Raw genomic sequence first — 23,180 nt, forward strand, 5'->3', positions numbered from 1 at the left:
TTTTGAATGAATCTCTGCATTAAATGATTCAGCGTTTTTATCAAGTCAGTTCTTCATGTGTCTGTGTTGATTTGGCTTTTTGAACAATATCAGTGATGGTCAAAAAAGAACAATCACTGGTTCAAACTGGTTGAGAGAAAAATATCAGTGAGCTGTTCAGGAATAGAACGAGTCGACTCTTTTTGGTGAGATGAGTCAAATTATTCAACTCACTTAGATCTTTCATGCCAAAGAATATCCAAGTGAGAAGTGTTCATGAGAGAAGTAAGTTGTAAATATTTCCTACACTGGTGTTTGGCGGAACAATGAGAATTCAATATGGCTGATGTTACTGAGCAGTACTGAATCAGTGCTGAGGTTTGGGATTTGACTCCATGATTCAAGCAGTGAACACAATTCTTTTGATTTCCTCTCCAGACTGACCATATCAGCGGAGTGTCCGATGCAGCTGGAGGATTTCCCCATGGACGCTCATGCCTGTCCTCTCAAGTTTGGGAGCTGTAAGTGACTCGCACCTTGTTCCTTTATCACGCTTGTGTTTAAATGGAAAGAAAAGAAAAGCAAAAAAAAAAAAATTTAAAGTGTGACATTGATCAGGTCCAACTTCATGCAAATGAGGTATGAGAACTCACTAACTCTGCCCTTGATTCCACCCTACCATTAACCCCGCCTCTAACCCAGGCCGCAACCTTCATCACTTTACACACTTGTGTGACATGTGACCATAATTAGAACAGCGTGTCCCCTAGCGCTTTATTCCTCTCACAACACACTGATCTGCTGATGAGAACAATTTCTGTTTCATAAGAAAGACACGTTATTCACCTTGAAACCTGAGACAAAAAAAACGCAGCTTGTCATATGACCAAGAAACCACGAAAAGTGTAAATTGTCCTGAAATGCGGTGTCAGAAAACATAAAGTTACAGCTTTAACTCTTAATGTACAAAGCGCTGACACTGGAGACTCCTTCTGTAATTATTACATCAACACCTCCTCACAGAAATCTCCAGCATAACAATGATTACACACCATGAACAAAATCTAAAGCAGAGAGACAGTGAGAGAGAGAGAGAGAGAGAGAGAGAGACTTTTTTGACTTTTAAAAACACCTTTAATTACTCCATTGTTCCATCTGTGTGTTTTCTTTTACAAGAAATAAAACAATAAATAATGGAGAAAATAAAAGGTACATAAAAAATTGCTAAGAAATTCATCAAATTCAGTACACAAAGACCCCTCTCTATTAAATATTTTCACACACACACACACACACACACACACACACACACACACACACACACACATATATACACACACACAATTGTACATTAAAAATTGAGAGTTAGTGCACCACCCTTTTCAAGTGAACATCAAACCTGTCTAAAACCCCACAGATCTATAAAAGTGCCCAGGTTATTGGTTAGTCTGTAAAATACATGCTCTACCTTAAGATGAGATGCAACCAAACCTTTCAGGCTCTGAACCACATCAGTCCATCCCAGGTCCAGCAGGGGACAGAAAATTTATCCCCTAGATGTTCCACCCACTCTTGCAGTGTCTTAAATAGGCCCACTAGACGAGGACAAAGAGACACCAAGTGTTCTAGGGTTTCCTGTTGACGACAGAAGGGACAGTCCTTCCCAGTGCTGGGATCCAGGTGAGCCCTGTGTCTGTTTGTGGCTATCACTCCATGTATGATCCTCCACTGGAGGTCAGCCGTCCTCGACTCCACCTCGACTCCCTGACTTCGACCAAAGAGCGGAAGTTCAGTACCTTTACACAGCTGTAGTAGAGCTGCTTCTTCCCACATGAGCTGAAGTTGCCCAGCCCTGGTGTTTTCAGGGACAGAAGCAGCCCTCGCTCCTCTTGCCACTCTTCAGTCGCAGGTCTGACGCTTAGTGCAGGAAAGATGTACTTGTGATCCTCGTGCCATAGGTCAACCAGGGTACAGTTCTGGGCATATACCCTGAGTGGTACAGACAGGGACTGCTAGACCTTGTCCACTATCTTCTTTAGCACCCTGGAAGACCTGACGCCGATGACTCCACCAAGCCTCTCCGGAGATGTTCTTATGAGGTGGCCCAGTTTGACAATGCCAGCCTCAACAAACTTGGTGCGAAGTGATGTGGAGGAAGGTATGCTAGATGTAAAGAAGTCATTGTATAACAGTGGCTCCTCAAAGATCCACAAATCAGGTCTGAGGCCTGTGGTCTTGAATGTTCTCCATGCATCAAGCACGGAGTTGTAGAAAGGTGTTATTCCAGCCAGGTCAACTTCAGAGGTCCTTAGAAGAAACAGCTGTTTATCCAGTCTTAGCCGGCCAGCCTTCCTCAGGAGCAGCTGAGCAGACGCCAGCCAGCAATAACCACAGCCATAGAGTAGCCTCATCTCATCTCATCTCATCTCATTATCTCTAGCCGCTTTATCCTTCTACAGGGTCGCAGGCAAGCTGGAGCCTATCCCAGCTGACTACGGGCGAAAGGCGGGGTACACCCTGGACAAGTCGCCAGGTCATCACAGGGCTGACACATAGACAACCATTCACACTCACATTCACACCTACAGTCAATTTAGAGTCACCAGTTAACCTAACCTGCATGTCTTTGGACTGTGGGGGAAACCGGAGCACCCGGAGGAAACCCACGCGGACACGGGGAGAACATGCAAACTCCACACAGAAAGGCCCTTGCCGGCCCCGGGGCTCGAACCCAGGACCTTCTTGCTGTGAGGCGACAGCGCTAACCACTACACCACCGTGCCGCCCCCTAGAGTAGCCTCTGTGGCAGCAATTCTCGATGAAATGTCCATGAGGCCATGTCCTCCCTCAGCCACAGGGAGATAAAGAACTGGCTTCCTCAGCCAATGCTGACCTGACCAAAAGAAGTTCACCAGAAGCTGCTATATGTCCCTCATGAGGCCTGGTGGTGGCACTAAGACGATCAGTCTATGCCAAAGGTAAGAGGCGACCAGGTTATTGGCTATCAGAACTCTACCCCTATAGGACAGCTGGGGAAGCAACCATTTCCATTTAGACAACTTAGCGCTCACCTTCTCCAGCACTCCCTCCCAGTTCTGTTTTTGGAATTCTCGCACCCCAAGTACACTCCCAGAACTTTGATGCCTCTTTTTTTCCCCACTTAAGTTTCCCAGGTAGCACAGGGATGTCTCCTAGGCTCCACTGACCTATTAGACAAGCTTCACATTTGTCCCAGTTAACTTTAGCGGAGGAGGCCTTTTCATACACAGTCAGGCTTTCTTTAAGTTCTTGTATATCTCTCTCATCTTGGATAAAAACATTAACATCATCTGCATAAGCTGAGATGGCCACAGAGCAGTTCTGAGCCAGCTCAGGGAGACCCAGGCCCTGCAACCTGCTCCTCAGCCTACACGGAAGAGGTTCAATGACAATTCTGTAGCGCTGGCCTGAGATGGGGCAGCCCTGGCTGATTCCTCTTTTAACTGGCACAGGGCAGCTCAACCCTCCCCCCACCTTTACTAAACAGCAGGCTTCATTGTACAATAGTTTGACCCAAGATAAAAAGCTCCCCCCAATTCCAAAAGCCTGCAGGGTGGAAAAGAGAAAACCATTGTCTACACGATCAAACGCCTTTTCTTGATCAATGGATAAAATACCAACATTAATATTATACAATTTACAAACATCAAATATACTGTATCTCTTATTAAAAATAAATTATCATACATCTACCTGTCTGGAATACAATAAGACTGATCTGCACCAATAAATAATTCAACAAAATGTTTTAATCTATTTGATAAAACCTTGGAGAGGATCTTATAGTCCGTACATAAAAGAGCTACAGGTCTCCAGTTCTTTAAAAGAGCTAGGTCTCCCTTCTTGGGCAGCAGTGAAAGAACTGCTCACCTACAGGAAGCCGGAAGGCTCCCTTTTTTTAAAACACTCTTTAAAAACGGCCAAAAGGTCCCATCCCAGTATCGTCCAGGAGTGTTTAAAAAAGTCCGAAGGAAGACCGTCTAGTCCTGGAGCCTTGCCTGGTGCCATCTGGGACACCGCAGCAGTCAGCTCATCTAAAATGATTTCTGCGTTCAGAGTGTTCTGGTCTTCGAAGCTCAGTTGAGGAAGCCCCTGCAGAAGCTCTGCAGCACAGTCCATGTCACAGCTGTCCGCACTGAATAGATCTGTATAAAACTCTACTGCAAGCTTCCTCATCTCGGCTGGGTCTGTAGTGATGTTTCCGTCAGAACGACGAAGACAGACCATTTGTTTCCTCTGAACAGCAGATTTCTTCAAATTAAAAAAGAAAGAAGTTGGTGCATCCCTGTCTTGGAGTCTAGTAAAACGTGCTCGGACTAGTGCTCCTTTAGCTCTGTCCTGCAGAAGGGAGTTGAGTTCCTGCCTTTTTAAAATTAACCAATCATTTTTTTTGTTGATCAGCTTGTGAGGTGAATAAATTTTTTTCCAAGTCTCTTATTTCCTCTTCCAGTTTCTGGACAGTTCTCTGGATTTTAGCTGTGGAATTAGAGGAGTACTGCTGGCAAAGCACTCTAATTTGGGCCTTTCCTACCTCCCACCACTTAATGAGTGAAGGAAAAGTTTCCTTCCTGGATCTCCAATAGATCCAAAATAATTTAAAATTTTTACAAAAATTAAGATCATGCAGTAACTTAACATTAAACTGCCAAAAGGACTTTGGTTTTTCCGCGGGAGATAAAAAAAAAAAAAAGCTCCGTTAAAACTAAGTGATGGTCTGTAAAAACAACAGGGGAGATTTGGCAGCCAATAACTCTTGAAGAAAAAGCTGCAGAAATATAAAATCTGTCCAACCTTGCTGCACAGACTCAACCGTCAGATATTTTCACCCATGTGTATTGTCGGACTGAAGAGTGCTTCATCCTCCACACATCAACCAGATTGGTTATCTTTAAAAAGTGAGATAAAATGGACGAGGAGTGAATGTGTGGTTCCTCTCCAGTCCTGTCTAATGTACGGTAAAGTCTGTGCAGCAGTTCCAGTCTCCCCCCATTAAAACACACTCCCCTGGATCATTACAACTTAATTTCTCTTTTAATAAATTAAACAACTCGTCACGTTCAGAGTCTTGGTTTGGTGCAGAAACATTAATAAAACTAAGAGTAAAATCCTGCATTTTAACTTTTACCATAAGAACTCTACCTTTCACTAACTCTGCACTGGACACCAGTGGCGGCTGGTAGTCTTTCAAACAGGGGAGGCTGGTCGGTTACGATATTTCCAGATTTTAAAAGAAAAAAGAAAAAACACATCAATTTTGCCCATACTCTTGCCTCTGATCTGGCTGATTGTTGGCAGGGTCACAAACTGTGAAATAACAGGTTCTTTTGGTCCATTAGCCTACTGTCCAACATACATGATGGTGGTGTTGGGGGGTATATTTTAATATTTTATATTTTAAAATTGTGGCATGTTGTTTAAAAATTGATCATTATTGAAAGCAGCTCTTTGTCAGGAACCTCAGCAGTAACAGCAGAGTGTTCTGGAATAGGCACAAGCACTGACCTTGGGGAGCCAAACATAGAGCTGGGGGCCACACATTTCATTCAATGACACTTTCCCTATATTTTACTTATTTTGACTGAGAAATGTTTTGTTGACAATTTTGATAACCCTTCACTTTTAATCCAGGTCTGTAGTGTGAAATGTTCTCAGCTGTGTTTTTGTTTAAAAATGTTTTCCAAATTGTAGCTGTGTTTAATTCATATCCAGAGAAATATATATTCTGATATAATATACTCAGCATAAACATTTTAAATAGATTCTATATTTTTGGTCCATCCATGACATATTACTAAAGTAGCCTATTTACTGTTGTTGATGTGGGTCACTTGCTGTTAGCCAATTCACTTTCTCGTACCAGGAGAGCTGAAAGGAACGAGTATTATTCCCGACCTTTTTCACCAAGTCAATTTGAGGCGTTGGTCTACCCTGCTCTTTAATTTTAATTTTTTCCTCGAAAGGAAGACTGGCAAATGGCTTCGCCAAAATTAAATCAGCAATGCTTGGCATCCGTGCGCAGCTTTCTTGCTAGCTGACTAGCCCCCTCAAGTTCAAGTTCAGTCACTCAAATAAACGAAATTTCTGGAACTAAGATAGCAAACTTGGCAACACTATATTTACACTTTATTTACAATGAAAATATATACAAACTAAAAAAGCTGGTAGAAACCGTATGTAATGAATGAAATCGAAATGTAAGCTGATCTCTTACAATACACCACAGCACTTGCGAATCCGCATGGGACTGAACTGAGATTCACCGCTGCCTGTCTATAGTTGAAACGAGCTGTCAATCAAAGAAAATATCCGGCCGCTTTCACCAATCACCAGTCTCCTCGCGGAAAGCTTTGCCATGTCCCTCCCACTGTGAGGCTGGGAGTCCGTAGGCGGGCATTTTCGCAGTATTTGTCCAATAACCGTCTTGCATTTTGAGATTGAAAAGCGCAGAGCTCCCAAATGCCATTGAAGTCCACTGAGGCTGGGCTGCATCACGCTGTCACGAGGGGGAAAAACTCACGCACACATTAGGCGAACTGGGGAAAGTTATAAGGGAATGATTTCGCACTGTAGTGGGTTGAGCACATATATTTCTATGATTCTGGATCTGCAATAGCAATGTTATAAGGTCGGCTATAACATAAGCCTAGCGCAATTCATCCTACACGATGTTCGTCATTTTTAGAGGAGGCTGAGCCTCCCTCGTTGTCTTAGAGCAATCACCCGTACTGGACACGATGTTTATATCTAAAACAGGAGAGAATAAAATCGCAACTCCTGCACTAAAATTTGTCCCATGACTAAGAACATATTGTCCATTCCACCATAAATCCCAGGCTATTTTATTCGACTCGTCACTATGTGTTTCCTGTAATAAAATAATATCCAGTTTTTTCTGTCTAATTACTTCAAATAATAAAACTCTTTTCTGTTCATCTCTTCCCCCATTTATATTTAAAGAAGCGACTCTTAACCCTGTGTATTGAAAGATAAGAGACAGAAACGTAAAGAGACAGATGGAAAGAACCAGTAGAGATAAAATACCCAGTGCTGTGCAGTCATTAAAAACTTTTATTTTTTAAGTTTAATTTTCTTAATCATTCTACTTTTAGACTCTTTTAACCCTTTCCTCAGACCAGTAACATGCTTTTTTTAACCGATAACGTTTCTTTCCATCTAGTAAATCCATTCCAACAACTCTTTGAAGTGTGGTAACTGATCTGATAAACTTTTCAACGTTGGGAAAATAATCTTTAACCTTTGCTTTTTTTCCAAAAGTTTCATCCAAAAAATTATTTATTTCCTCGAGTGAATAGAGGTCCTCGCTTTGAGAAATGCTGTCTGTTATAGAAACAGAGTCAGAGTCAGATTCCATGTCAGTCACATTGTCACCATAACAGCGGTCCGGCTTCATCACCTCTTCTGTCTCACTGTCGGGTCTGACAGCCTCCTGTGAGACCAGAGACTCCGCGTTCTGCTCAGACCCCCCCACACCGACCTCTTCTGGCTCCAGCCTGCTCTGCTCAGCCTCCATCAACTCTGCTGAAACACTACTTCTGGTATCTGTAGCTCCAGGCGCGGAGCTTCTGGACTCAACCTGAGTGGGTGGAGCAGATTCAGATGGCGTTGGCCAACCACTGTTGATCTCCCCGCTGTCAGTCACATCAGTCACACTACTGCCCCCCTCCCCACCGTCAGTCACAACAGCTTCACCACTGTTCACCTCCATACTGTCAGTCACTTTGCTGCCCTCCTCCACACCGTCAGTGACATCAACCACCCTGCTGACCCCCTCCCCATGGTCAGTCACACCTACCACCCCGCTGACCCCCTCCCCACGGTCAGTCACATGAACCACCCCACTGACCCCCTCCCCACGGTCAGTCACACCTACCACCCCACTGACCCCCTCCCCACGGTCAGTCACATGAACCACCCCGCTGACCCCCTCCACACTGTCAGTCACATCAACCACCCTGCTGACCCCCTCCCCACGGTCAGTCACACCTACCACCCCACTGCCCCCCTCCCCACGGTCAGTCACACCTACCACCCCACTGCCCCCTCCCCATGGTCAGTCACACCTACCACCCCGCTGACCCCCTCCCCACGGTCAGTCACATGAACCACCCCGCTGACCCCCTCCACACTGTCAGTCACACCTACCACCCCACTGCCCCCTTCCACACGGTCAGTCTCCACAGTCACACCACTCTCAGTCCCGTTCCTTCCCTTTTCCTCACTGACAGTCCCAGCGGCGGCAGCCAGCTCTGCTCCCCGCTGTCTGTGAGGACAAGTGACCTGCTTGTGTCCCACATCCCCACACTCAAAACATTTCATACTCCCCGAACTCACATAAACCATGTAAAAACCTTCCTCGTGTTTAACACGGAAGGAAACTTCCAGTGTTTGAGTCGGGGAGTCCAGAAACATAAACACTTGTCTCCGTAGAGACTGAACGTGTTTTAGTTGATCACTCATACAGCCCAAACTCACTGTCCGGAATCTGCTCGCAAATTTCCCGAAGCGCTTCAGTTCTCACTCCAGCGCCTCGTTGGGAATAAACAGAGGGACTCCGGACATGGTTACCCGGACAGAGGGCACCACCAGCAGGGCAACTTGTACAAACTCATTATTTATGTATATATTACTCTCTATGAGCTGATTAACAAGTTCCTGATGCTTCAGAAACACCACCACTGCTTTATTCGTGCAGGAGGCGCACACGATGTTTCCATGACCCACCTGTGTTCCAACCGCGAGTAACACCTGCTCTACCGGAACCGTAGGTTGTGGCACCACCCTTACTCCATGCTTCAAGGACAGGGACGGCGTCCCAGAGGACACCATGCCCGCCAAACAGCCAACAAACAAACACACACTAAAACACCACTACCAACAACTACAAAATACTCAGAAATTAAATAACACAAGAAAAAACAAGAGAAAAGTTTAGTTAGGAAAAATCGCAAGCTCTCAGCCAACGCTCACCACACCCTCCACCAGCAAACTCCCAGCATGCAGTACAAAGAGAGAGAGAGAGAGAGAGAGAGCACAAGACAGTGAGAGAGACAGTGAAAGAGAGAGAGAGAGAGACAGCAAGAGAGAGACAGCGAGAGAGAGACAGTGTGAGAGAGTGTGACGCCTGCGAGCGTTTCGGGGGCGGTGCCTCTGTTGACAGCGCGGAGCTGGAAGTTGATTGTGCTGAATGTCGCCAGCTGCGAAGCCTTCACCTGGGCCTATTAATAGGACTTTGTTTGTGTGTGAGGGGCCGTGAGCGTTAGGCTTCACGTTGGCCATGGGTTTGGTAATTTGTATTTGTTAAAATTGTATGAATTCCAGTAAAGAGCATGATTTTCTGTTTTGAGTGCCTTATTTTGGGTTTGGGGTTATTTGTTTGAGTCAGAATGTAACAGAGAGAGAGAGAACAAGACAGCAAGCGAGAGACAGAGAGACAGCGAGAGAGAGACAGAGAGAGAACAAGACAGCAAGTGAGAGACAGTGAGTGAGAGAGAGAGACAGAGAGAGACCGAGAGAGACAGTGAGAGACTTGAAAGAGAGAGAGCAAGACATCGAGAGAGAGACAGTGAGAAAGACAGAGAGAGACAGGGAGAGAGAGACAGAGAAAGAGTGAAGGAGAGAGAGAAAGGGAGAGACTTAAAGGATATGGGACATGAAACATAAAAGCACGCTATATCAGTTTCTTTCCATTAAAAATATGAATTAATTGCATCAACAAATACAAAATCATCTATTAAATTCAGCAAAATCGTTATATTCGTGATGATTATATGGCATTTCTGCTCGAATTCCGATATGCATTTTTTGCAACCGGAAGAGCCGCCGTCATGTGATCATACGTCACAAAAACTTTCGGGCACAGCACAAGCGGGTAGATGAATGGAGAAGTGGATGACAAGAAAATTGTTTTTATAGTCTTTAAAGTACATTGGACATCATACATTGGACATCATGGTGTATTGTGCTGCTTATGGTTGCAATAATCTCATCTCATCTCATTATCTGTAGCCGCTTTATCCTGTTCTACAGGGTTGCAGGCAAGCTGGAGCCTATCCCAGCTGACTACGGGCGAAAGGCGGGGTACACCCTGGACAAGTCGCCAGGTCATCACAGGGCTGACACATAGACACAGACAACCATTCACACTCACATTCACACCTATGCTCAATTTAGAGTCACCAGTTAACCTAACCTGCATGTCTTTGGACTGTGGGGGAAACCGGAGCACCCGGAGGAAACCCACGCGGACACGGGGAGAACATGCAAACTCCACACAGAAAGGCCCTCGCCGGCCACGGGGCTCGAACCCGGACCTTCTTGCTGTGAGGCGACAGCGCTAACCACTACACCACCGTGCCGCCCAGTTGCAATAATTCCAATGGGAAATGCTCTGGAGTAAGTTTTTTTGCATTCCCCAAGGACCCGAAGCTGAGGAAAGTGTGGGCTCACCTGCGCATGCGCAGTAGGCTTGGTAGGACAACTTTACAGAACACCTGTTGAAAAAACTTTGCACCTACTGTTTCCCACAAACTGTGTTCGGACCATTTCACTGAGGATTCTTTCAACATTAATACTCAGGTACTGAACGATATTAATTCATGAAACATGAAACAGGAAGTATAAGGATGAGAAAAAAAAAAACAGTTTAAATCGGGAAGCTGCACACATTTGCGCCAGGCTGCACAAATGTGCGCAGCTTCCCGATTTAAACTATTTTTTTCTCATCCTTATACTTCATGTTTCATGTTTCATGAATTAATATCGCTATTTTTTTAAAAATCGGATCTGCGCGATTCAGCCGTGAAAAAGGCGGCATCCGCCGAAAGGCGCGCTGTTTGCATCCCTGCACGGAGGCCAGGGGACAGGGCAGGAATATTTTTGTTGATATGAGTGATCCGGTGCGATTTCGCGACCCCCCTGTTGAAGACCTCTGCGCTAAGCGACTGAAAGCCGAGGTAAGGATTAGTATTATAATTTTGGGTGCATCAATTATTGATTATCATAATTCTGACTCGTTTCGCCATTTTGAATGTTTTCATCTCGGACTCTGGAAGCATTGTATCTCAATCAATCTTGAAAAATATCAGCAAAAAAAAAAAACTAGCTTGCAACGGACTTTAGCTAGATCTATGATGAACTTTCAATGTATGATACAAAAATAATACTTCTTTCAAGAGATCATTAGCCTTTGAGCAGAATTGTTTTTAACTTACCAGGAAGTGTTATCCAGCCGACCGCTTTCAGTTTCATGAGGGCTGAATGAACTCTCACTCTCAGAATCATCTGACCCGTCAGAGTAAAGACAAGATCCATGTTCATGTGAATTCCCAGCTATCGGTTCGAATTGATAGGGTCTAACTTCACATCTCTGTGAAACATCGGGAATGTCACTGTCGATGGTGTCCATTTCGGTAACCTGTTTACATTAGATTCCCAAGCGCTGGCTCCTTGGAAAGTTTTTGTTGCGTCACGGGTCACGTGACCACCTAGCTCATTAACGAATCCTTGTTTTACGCTGATATATAAAAAAAACTTGAATAATGTGATGATTTTCACATTTTTGACGCCCTGCAGTGATTTAGATGGCATTTCTTATGTCCTTTATACATAATTATGCCCAGAAAAAAATCCATGTCCCATATCCTTTAAGAAAACCTTTATGAAACAAAAGGTATCAGTTAACTTTTATCATTGCTCACGTAGAAAAACACACAAAAAAAATCAAATTGAGAACAGCAACTCTCCCTCGATTCCGAGAGAACACAATACACCTCCCACAGCCCACAGGTCACTGACAGTCATAAGATCATCCACCAAAGTATAAAAAGCATGTTTCACTCTGACCTGTGCTCTAAGAAGTCCTCTGCAGATCTGCTCAGCGTCCACAGAGCCCACACCCTGACGCCCGTTCTTACGACTCAACCAAATCAACAGCTTTGCAGTGGCAAACGAAAAATTAATCAGTGAATGAATCTTCCCTTTCTTTGCTGAATACTTTGGACCAAACAGCTGAAAAGAAAAGTGCTCCCCCAAACCCTGAACCCTCAACAGATCAAAAAGTGCAACTAAACATGAAGACTGAACAAATAAATGTGCTGTGAACAGAAAACACAACCCTCCCCATGATCAGGATCCAGGTGTGCTGTGTGTCTGTTTGTGGCTATTGCCCCATACATGACCCTCCACTGGAGGTCAGCTGCCCGTTTTTCAACGGGCTGTTTATACAGAGACCACCAGCAGCCTTTTGGGGACAAGCCTGGGCCAAAAAACTCAGCCCACCTCGATGCTTTTATGTCCCGAATTTACTGAAAGTTCCGTACTTTCACACGTGAAATACAGTGCTTTCTTCCCCAAGCCTTCGAACTTTCCCAGCTGTGGTGTTCTGAAGGAGAGGAGACGATCTTCTCCTTCTTGCCATTCAGGGACATTGGCACTGACATCCAGGAGAGGAAAGGCTTACTCAGCAGCTTCATCCCAGTGATCAGGAAGGGAAGTGTCCTCCATGTTAAAGGCCTTCAGACCTTCTGGTAACGATCTTAACACCTCCTCCACCACTCTGGACAGCAGCCTTGTTCTGATGGTTATGGTCTGCTCCAGGACCTCCACAGGCATCAACAGGTGAGGGAGAGAGACAGCGACAGTGAGAGAAAGAGAGACCTTCAACTAGTCTTTATTAACAACAATTTTAGTTGATACAATTTTGATTCATCTCACAAGTATATAAACAAAACAAATAAAAACAACTAAAAAGAACAATTCAATCACAATTTGGTAAAACTAAGTTAACAGTATATGTATATACACATACACTACCGTTCAAAAGTTTGGGGTCACCCAGACAATTTTGTGTTTTCCATGAAAAGTCACACTTTTATTTACCACCATAAGTTGTAAAATGAATAGAAAATATAGTCAAGACATTTTTCTGGCCATTTTGAGCATTTAATCGACCCCACAAATGTGATGCTCCAGAAACTCAATCTGCTCAAAGGAAGGTCAGTTTTATAGCTTCTCTAAAGAGCTCAACTGTTTTCAGCTGTGCTAACATGATTGTACAAGGGTTTTCTAATCATCCATTAGCCTTCTGAGGCAATGAGCAAACACACTGTACCATTAGAACACTGGAGTGAGAGTTGCTGGAAATGGGCCTCTATACACCTATGGAGATATTGCACCAAAAACCAGACATTTGCAGCTAGAATAGTCATTTACCACATTAGCAATGTATAGAGTGGATTTCTGATTAGTTTAAAGCGATCTGCATTGAAAAGAACAGTGCTTTTCTTTCAAAAATAAGGACATTTCAAAGTGACCCCAAACTTTTGAATGGTAGTGTACTAACATTCTTGTTCCGCAATTGACAATCTATAATTATATCATCATTTAAAAAAACAGAAGCAAAGATTCATCAGACACACAATATAACACGCCTCCTCACCCCCACATTTCAACAAACTCATCTAGACCTGAAATAATTTTATAATAAGCAAGTTCTATTTTTAACCGAGCTGCCACGAGGCCCTTAGTCATGAGAAACGGGTCGACCGACCCTGATCCCAGCATTTTGTTTCTCCTTGTGAGCCAAATGCTCATTTTAGCCTGACTGATCCGAAAGTTATGGTAAGAAGACTAATTTTCCTTCGTTTTGATGCATTGTATTTTAGACTGAAAATGAAAATGACCTCACTCAGCTCCTCTTCAAATTTCCTGAACCATTCCTTCAATAAACCAAATAAGCTGCTTAAACTTCCGCACTTTAGCCATAAATGTTGTAGTGTTTCCTCTTCCTGGCAAAAAGGACACCTCCTGTCTACCCTGGGATCTATATGTGCCATGTGTCTGTTTGTGGCCACGGCTACATGTACTATTCTCCACTGGAGATCTGCAGTGCGTTTCTCTATAGGAGTTTTGTACAGGGACCTCCAGCATCCTCTGGAGGACGAGCCTGGTGCAAGCAACCCCGACGACCTTGACTCCTGCAGTCCGTCCAATGTCACCTTGTGTATAACCTTGACACTCAGATAGCATAAGGCGTTTTTTGATGTTGCTGAAAAGCCTGCTAGTTGGGGTGTTTTAAAGGATAGGAGTGTCTGTCCCTCCTCATCCTGGTTTTCTACTGCAGCAGTGATAGCCAGAGATGGGAAGAGCAGTTCCCCTCCGTGAACCTCTGGGACAGGTTCTGTTCCGAGTGCCCTTCTGAAGTTACCGGGGAGTGAGGACAAGACTAAATCCAACAGTCTTTGTAGCAGGCGGATTGAATTTATTCCTGACTCCTCACTCAGTCTCTCGGCAGTTTTCCATGTCCTTCCGCTCCTTAGGTTAGCTAACTTCACCAGACCAGCCCTTATGAATGCTCTTTTCACACCCACAGAGTTCAAAGTCCTGCTCTGTATGAAGTCATTATGAAACAGTGGTTCCTGTCCTACATCACCGTAAAACTGTGTGGTAAGTCTCTAAGCCTTTATGACATTGTTCCTGGCCTTTAGCAATGGTTTGATAAAAACCCGTAGTTCTGGACAAGTCCATCCCTTCCAGCCTCATCAAAAAGAGATGTTTGTCATCGCCCAGATTCCCAGCTTTACGTAAGAGTAGGCAGGCTGTTTTTGTCCACGCCAGCTCTCCTCTGTATAGAAGATGCTGTGCTGACTGTAAACGGAAGGCTGCGATGCGACTCTGCAGATCAGTTAGTCCTTGACCTCCTTCATTCAGGGGTAAGAACAGCACAGCAGGTCTGGTCCAGTGATAATGCCACCAGAAAAAGCTTACCAGCTTCTTCTGGATCTCCTTAACGAGTGCTTCCGGTGGATCTAGGACAGTGAAAGGGTGCCACAGCATCGAAGCAATCAGATTGTTCACAACCAGAGCTCTCCCCTGGTATGACAACTGGGGCAGGATCCAAGTCCATCTAGACAACCTGGCACCTACCTTTTCCATAATCCCTTCCCAATTTTTCTTTTTAAAATCTGCACTACCAAGGAAAACACCTAGACATTTCATTCCCTCCCTGCTCCACTTCAATCCTGCTGGCAGAGCTGGCAACCCTTTCCTTTACCACTGACCCATTATGTACGCTGCACATTTTCCCAAGTTTATTTTGGCAGACGATGCTCTTTCATATAGGGCTAAATTGCACATAACCCTGCCTATATCTTCTTGTCCTCTTATAAAGACAGTCACATCATCCACATAAGTGGACAGAGCTACTTTATCTTGTTCATCCACTTCCTGAAATGGAAGCCTCATTAGATCCTGTCTAAATTTATGTAGTAAGGGTTCTATTGCTAATGAGTACAACTGTCCTGATAAAGGACATCCTTGTCTGATCCCTCTAAAAACTTTAACTGGACGACTAAGTCCACCACCGACTTTTAAGATAACAGAAGCCTTGGAGTATAGTAGTTTAACCCATCTCATCTCATTATCTCTAGCCGCTTTATCCTTCTACAGGGTCGCAGGCAAGCTGGAGCCTATCCCAGATGACTACGGGCGAAAGGCGGGGTACACCCTGGACAAGTCGCCAGGTCATCACAGGGCTGACACATAGACACAGACAACCATTCACACTCACACCTACGCTCAATTTAGAGTCACCAGTTAACCTAACCTGCATGTCTTTGGACTGTGGGGGAAACCGGAGCACCCGGAGGAAACCCACGCGGACACGGGGAGAACATGCAAACTCCACACAGAAAGGCCCTCGCCGGCCACGGGGCTCGAACCCGGACCTTCTTGCTGTGAGGCGACAGCGCTAACCACTACACCACCGTGCCGCCCGTAGTTTAACCCAAGAGATAAAAATGTTACCGAAACTAAAAACTCTCAACGTTTTAAACAAGTACAACCTCGATTCCAAAAAAGTTGGGACAAAGTATAAATTGTAAATAAAAACGGAATGCAACGATGTGGAAGTTTCAAAATTCCATATTTTATTCAGAATAGAACATAGATGACATATCAAATGTTTAAACTGAGAAAATGTATCATTTAAAGAGAAAAATTAGGTGATTTTAAATTTCATGACAACAACACATCTCAAAAAAGTTGGGACAAGGCCATGTTTCCCACTGTGAGACATCCCCTTTTCTCTTTACAACAGTCTGTAAACGTCTGGGGACTGAGGAGACAAGTTGCTCAAGTTTAGGGATAGGAATGTTAACCCATTCTTGTCTAATGTAGGATTCTAGTTGCTCAACTGTCTTAGGTCTTTTTTGTCGTATCTTCCGTTTTATGATGCGCCAAATGTTTTCTATGGGTGAAAGATCTGGACTGCAGGCTGGCCAGTTCAGTACCCGGACCCTTCTTCTACGCAGCCATGATGCTGTAATTGATGCAGTATGTGGTTTGGCATTGTCATGTTGGAAAATGCAAGGTCTTCCCTGAAAGAGACGTCGTCTGGATGGGAGCATATGTTGCTCTAGAACCTGGATATACCTTTCAGCATTGATGGTGTCTTTCCAGATGTGTAAGCTGCCCATGCCACATGCACTAATCCAACCCCATACCATCAGAGATGCAGGCTTCTGAACTGAGCGCTGATAACAACTTGGGTCATCCTTCTCCTCTTTAGTCCGAATGACACGGCATCCCTGATTTCCATAAAGAACTTCAAATTTTGATTCGTCTGACCACAGAACAGTTTTCCACTTTGCCACAGTCCATTTTAAATGAGCCTTGGCCCAGAGAAGACGTCTGCGCTTCTGGATCATGTTTAGATACGGCTTCTTCTTTGAACTATAGAGTTTTAGCTGGCAACGGCGGATGGCACGGTGAATTGTGTTCACAGATAATGTTCTCTGGAAATATTCCTGAGCCCATTTTGTGATTTCCATTACAGAAGCATGCCTGTATGTGATGCAGTGCCGTCTAAGGGCCTGAAGATCACGGGCACCCAGCATGGTTTTCCGGCCTTGACCCTTACGCACAGAGATTCTTCCAGATTCTCTGAATCTTTTGATGATATTATGCACTGTAGATGATGATATGTTCAAACTCTTTGCAATTTTACACTGTCGAACTCCTTTCTGATATTGCTCCACTATTTGTCGGCGCAGAATTAGGGGGATTGGTGATCCTCTTCCCATCTTTACTTCTGAGAGCCGCTGCCACTCCAAGATGCTCTTTTTATACCCAGTCATGTTAATGACCTATTGCCAGTTGACCTAATGAGTTGCAATTTGGTCCTCCAGCTGTTCCTTTTTTGTACCTTTAACTTTTCCAGCCTCTTATTGCCCCTGTCCCAACTTTTTTGAGATGTGTTGCTGTCATGAAATTTCAAATGAGCCAATATTTGGCATGAAATTTCAAAATGTCTCACTTTCGACATTTGATATGTTGTCTATGTTCTATTGTGAATACAATATCAGTTTTTGAGATTTGTAAATTATTGCATTCCGTTTTTATTTACAATTTGTACTTTGTCCCAACTTTTTTGGAATCGGGGTTGTATTTGTGATCAACCCTATCAAAGGCTTTTTCCTGATCTATGGATTAAAAAAAAAAAAACAAGATTAAGTTCTTGAGTAGTTGATAGGTCAATGATGTCACGCATTAAGAATAAATTGTCCATTATTGTACGTCCAGGAATGCAATATGATTGATTTGTGTGTACTATAGTGTTGATGTGATTTTTTTAAATCTATTTGAGAGGCATTTAGATAGTATTTTATAATCAGTACACAGTAATGAAACAGGTCTCCAATTTTTTAATAGTCCAAGGTCCCCCTTTTTTGGTAGCAGTGAGAAAACTGATTGTGTGCAGCTTGTAGGTAACCTCCCTGAGTTGAAGCAGTCCATAAAGACTTCTTGTAAATCTTTTCCCAATAGTCTCCAAAAATGTTTGTAGAATTCTGATGGGAGGCTGTCGATACTGGAGGAGCGTCCATATGACATGTCCTGCACTGCCTTTGACATTTCCTCCATCGTACTGTGAGTTTCGAGAGCAGCTGCTTGATCTGACCTCAGCATTGGTAGTCCTCTGTGCAGCTCTTCTACTAAGGAAAGGTCACAAGTTCCAGTGATAAAGAGGTCCTTGTAAAAATCGATGGCCAGTTTTCTCATTTCCGCAGCGTCTTCTGTGATTTCCCCATTGGGCCGCTTGAGGTGGAGCATGAGACTTTGTTCTCTCACTTTCTTTTCTAGTTTGAAAAAGAACGACGTAGGGGCGTCCATGTCTTTGAATGTAGAGATCCGTGCTTCAACCAGTTAGATTTCTTCTTCTAATTGTTTTATTGTATTCCTCTCTGTAGCTGATGAGTGTGCTAAATATTGTTGATCCTGATCTGGACTTTCCCCACCTCCCACCATGAGATTAAGTCCTCAAATTCATTCTTTTTTAATCTCCTTTGCTCCCAAAAAGCTGAAAAATGTTTACAGAAAGAATTGTCCTGGATTAGCCTGATATTGAACTGCCAGTATGAGCTTTGTGTTGAACAACCAGATAATGATAGATCTACTGTTATCATGTGATGATCTGAGAAGCCAACACACTCAAAAAAACCAACATGGGTGTCTGCTACATGAACCTAAGTCTAACATGTCACGGTTGACATTTAGGTCACTCAACAAAATTGTTTCTGGCTAAGTTAACACATTTCACTTGGGTGGAAATACTTTCCATAATTGTATTACGTTCACTGAGCGAGTTATTTTTTTGAGTGCAAGTGATAGTGTTGCTGTTTTTGATTGATTCCTATAGTGTTTACTAAAGGGGTGTTCACACGGCAACTTTTACTCCGGTGTAGCACCAGGGCTGCCCCGGTAGAGTGTTCACACGGTACAAAGTTATACCGGTGTAGCCCCTGAAAGCTGCTTAAACCGGTGCAAATCTAACCCTGCTCGGGAGGTGGTTTAAGAAATTTACTCCGGAGTAAATGCTAGTTTGCGGGGCAGCACCGATATAAAATGAGACGTCTGAACGCTACGGGGTAGACTCGCTACGCGTGAGGAGAGTTGATTACATACGGGCGTTGCATAATTTGCATCCTGGTATTTTGCGCTTCCAAAATGGCGAATATCAACAACAACAGAACTGCGTGTCTTCCAGTGTTGCCAGATTGGGCAGTTTTAAGTGCATTTTGGCAGATTTGAACATATTTTGGGCTGGAAAACGTCAGCAGTATCTGGCAACACTGGTGTCTTCATCCACATTGTTTTCCCGGCGCTTGGTGATGCCATGACAACCGGGAAAAGGAAGTATATTTTCACGCATGCGCATATTTCATTTCCGCATTATTACTATCGTATAGCGCGGTCGCAAAAACTGCCGTGTGAACGCAAGTGGGGCTGCACCGGTGCTAACACGCTTCTCTCTAGTAAGCAGGTTTGTGACGTGTGAACGCTGCACAAAATTTACACCGGTGTAAGATATATCGCAACAAAATACATCGGTGCAGCATCGATGCAAATATGTGCCGTGTGAACACCCCTTAAGATAAATCCTGTCTAGTCTGGCTGCACTTATTCGACCTTCTGCCACTTTGACCCGTGTGTATTGCCGTCCTGTTGGGTGAAATTCCCTCCATGTATCTGCCAATCCGTGTTCCTTCAATAAACCAGATAATAACGAAGCTGATTGTAAATGTGGTTCCTCTCCGTTCCTGTCTATTGTAAAGTGTGTTGTGCAGTTCCAGTCCCCTCCGAGCACCATCACTGAGTTGTTATTGTACTGTTTGAGAGTATTGCTAATTTTTTTTGGGATAGTTTGACCTGGTCTGAACCAACATTGAAAGCGTAAACATTTATGAATATAAAAGGTGTATTTTTAATTGTGGCCTGCACTATAATAGCTCGACCCTGCTTTACTTCACTGAAGGAAATGTGTGGAGGACTCACGCTCTGTGAGAAGAATATTGCTGCTCCTGCACTTATATTATCCAGTGCCATGGCTAAAGAAAACCTGCCCCCTCCACCTCATCACCACTAGAGCTATGTGTTTCCTGCAAAAATAGAACATTGATATTTTTTGTCCTGCTAAGCTCAGTGGTCATAGCTCCCTTATTCTTATCTCTACCTCCATTTATATTTAAGGAGCTAATCCTTAAACTTCCTATGAGGAGAAGAGAAGAGGAAGAAAGAACCACAGAGAAACACACAAGTAGGAGAAAAGACACCCTCAGTGCTTTACGCATTTTATTTCCGTCTCCGGAGAGGCGCCTTTCCCCCTTTTTTCTCAGTTTCGTCAGTAACTTTTTTTAATCGAAACCTTTTTTGCTTGTTCAGTTGCTCTTCACCAACTTCCTTTTTAATTTTTATAATCGATTTTACCAATTTATCGGCATCCTGTGATAAATAATCAGAAATATCGGAAAAAGCATCATCATCTAACATTTCTTCATCCTGGTCCATCTCACCTTCTAAACCCACTGCTGCTGCCTCTTTAACCTGCTCGGTTTGCTGGGGCGTTTCACCCTGACTGGGCTGGGGAGTGTTTGGGACAATGTTTACTTCTCGCTCATTTTCTGTCACGGCTTCACTTCCGGGTGTTTCCACCGCAGGTGTCCCCTCAGTGTCCGGCTGAGCCACGCCCCCCGGTGTCTCCACCGCAAGTGCCCTCTCAATGCCCGGCTGAGCCACGCAGGTGTCCCCTCAGTGCGAGTCTGAGACTCGATCCCGACCCAAGAGGAGCTGCCCTCCCTCGGTGCCCTCGGTGTCTAAACCCAAGTTTCTGTCCGCGGTCTCACTCTCTGCTTGTGTGCGGTGCAGACAGAAAAAGCACTTGTGTCCAACATCTCCACACTCAAAACACTTTATATTTCCGGAACTAGCGTACACCTTATAATACCCTTCCTCATATTTAACCCTAAATGAGATCTCTAGTGATGGAGAGTTGAGGAACATATAAATCTGCCTCCGCAAAGACTGAACATGCTGCAGCTTCGGGTCTTTACAGCCGAGGCGAATAATTGATGAAGGGAGGCGCTCCCTCCTGATACGGTCACTCTAGTGGTCGGTACAGCTAGCGGAGAAACTATAAAGGCCTCTGCATGCTCTTTCGACAAGGCTTTCGCAGATAGCTTTTCGCAGACAGTTGTAATTTATCGTTGAGCGGGGAGTAATAGGCGTGTGCGAAGTTATTCAACGCAAGGGGGCGCGAAGTCGCGAAATCGCTAGGAGTAGTTGGTGGGTGTGGTTAGTGGAGTGTTTATCCTCCGGTTACTTATAATGACTAGAACTGGAGTCGTATAGATGTACGTACTTCCTCACTTCCTCGATCAACCACTCTTCGTGCTGCTCCATCTTCGCTCGTGTTTTTAAAAATGCCGGTCGTGAAAACAAAACAAACCGGGAAAGTAGGGAAGCGGAAGTGCGTGTACAGCGGATGTAGAGTGGACCAATCAGAGCCCTCTTGTCTGCAACGCTGTCTGCGAGGTTTCTGCGGTGGTCACAATTTTTGGGAGGTGCGCGCAGAGTGTCTGCGAAGGGGGGGGGGCTTCGCAGACACCATCTACGACGCCATCTGCGAGGACTGGGTTGTCAGCATAAATTGGCCTTAACCAAACTGTCATCTAAAATAACACCACCTTCAACCAAGGAAATGACCAAACGCTCCTCTCTTAAAAACACCACCACAGCTTTATTCATTCCTGAACCATAAAAGATATTTTTACGGCCCACTTTTTCACCAACAGCCAGTAAAGCATCCTCGACAGTAAAGCGCGGGTCAGCCGCGATCCTGACCCTGTGTCTAATTGACAGGGACAGCGAACCTCCACCAGGGAGGGACGCCATCCTGCACACTACCAAACTCCGACCAACTACTCCTCCGTCACTTTCTAATAATCAAACCAAAATCAAAATAATGTTTTCTTACCTTGTCATGCAGTAAAGGGGGAAAAAGAGAAAGCATAGAAAAGCAATTAAATATTTAAAAACGAACAAAAACTCATTCAGCGCCTTCACTCACACTCGCACACCCAAACTCCCAGCATGCAGTGCGTGCAGACAGACAGAGACAGCAAGAGAGAGCGAGACAGTGAGAGAGAGAGAGGGAGAGACAGTGAGAGACAGCAAGAGAAAGACAGCAAGAGAGTGAGAGAGAGACAGTGAGCGAGAGAGACAGAGAGAGACAGTGAGAGAAAGAGAGAGACAGTGAGACAGAGTGAACGAGAGAGAGAGGGAGAGAGACAGTGAGAGAGAGAGTGAGAGAGAGACTGCAAGAGAGAAAGAGAGGCAGTGAAAGAAAGCGAGAGACAGTGAGAGAGACAGTGAGCGCGAGAGAGAGACAGCAAGAGAAAGAGAGTGAGGGAAAGAGAGACAGTGAGAGCAAGAGAGAGACAGTGAGAGAGAGAGAGAGAGAGAGACAGTGAGAGATAGCGCGAGGATGTGTGTATAGAAGGATAGAGAGAGGTAACTCCCTCACTCCTCTTATTACTTTCCTGTCAAAGCCTGAAGAGAGGTGATACGCCGGTGTCCTCCCTTTACCTCGTCTCTCCTCCCTGTATTTGTATTTTAGAGATAAATGTCCTGGACGTCCCTCACCTTCTACAGCACTGAGACTCTTCTCAATGGAACCTTTCAGTAGGTTTTGCTCACACCAGCAGCACTGCTGAGTTCTGGACTCTGATTGGTCAGAAGGTGTTGATTAATTCTCTCTAACAGCAGCTCTGACAGTAGCGCAGGGTTATATTAATGCGCTCAGTTCTAATGTGTTATCGTTTCCATGGTAACAGCTCATCTCATTCCCAGAGACTCGTCCAGCAGCAGGTAGACGCTGCACTTTATAAACAGGTTTGAGAAATCCCTGCGGTGATGTGAGAGGCGTATTTAACATTCATGGAAGGAGTCTCCCCTGTCAGTGCTTTGTGACAGTCAGTAGGTTACAGAAGGTTCTGATCTGATTGTTATGAGGCAAGAACCCAACCCACTAGAACCCTGGTGTGTGCAGAGCGTGGACTGATCCTTCACTGAGAAGCGTCTCATCATCTCACACTGCCACACGGCCAGGAGCTGGCTGAAGATTATCACCTGCTGGCTCGACAGAGTGGGTCACTTCAGGACTGGATTAGGGGACACACACACACACACACACTCTTTCTCTCTCTGCTCTATGGAATCGTTACATAATACCATCAGATCGCTCGTTTCCCAGGAGGGAAAATTCATTTGAATAAATGAAGAAAGTCTGCTGAAGAAAATCCAAACTATTC

General features: G+C 44.5%; 1 protein-coding gene across 1 annotated transcript in view; it reads left to right on the forward strand.

Moving 5' to 3' along the window:
- gabra5 (gamma-aminobutyric acid type A receptor subunit alpha5) overlaps window positions 1-23,180 on the forward strand; it is a 164,516-nt gene that overhangs the window by 75,192 nt on the left and 66,144 nt on the right. The window contains exon 5 of the mRNA XM_060920178.1: window positions 418-500. Within this exon, the coding sequence (XP_060776161.1) occupies window positions 418-500 (83 nt within the window). The remainder of the gene's footprint in view (window positions 1-417; window positions 501-23,180) is intronic.

Source organism: Neoarius graeffei, chromosome 4, assembly GCF_027579695.1.
Source record: "Neoarius graeffei isolate fNeoGra1 chromosome 4, fNeoGra1.pri, whole genome shotgun sequence".
Lineage (NCBI taxonomy): Eukaryota > Metazoa > Chordata > Actinopteri > Siluriformes > Ariidae > Neoarius > Neoarius graeffei.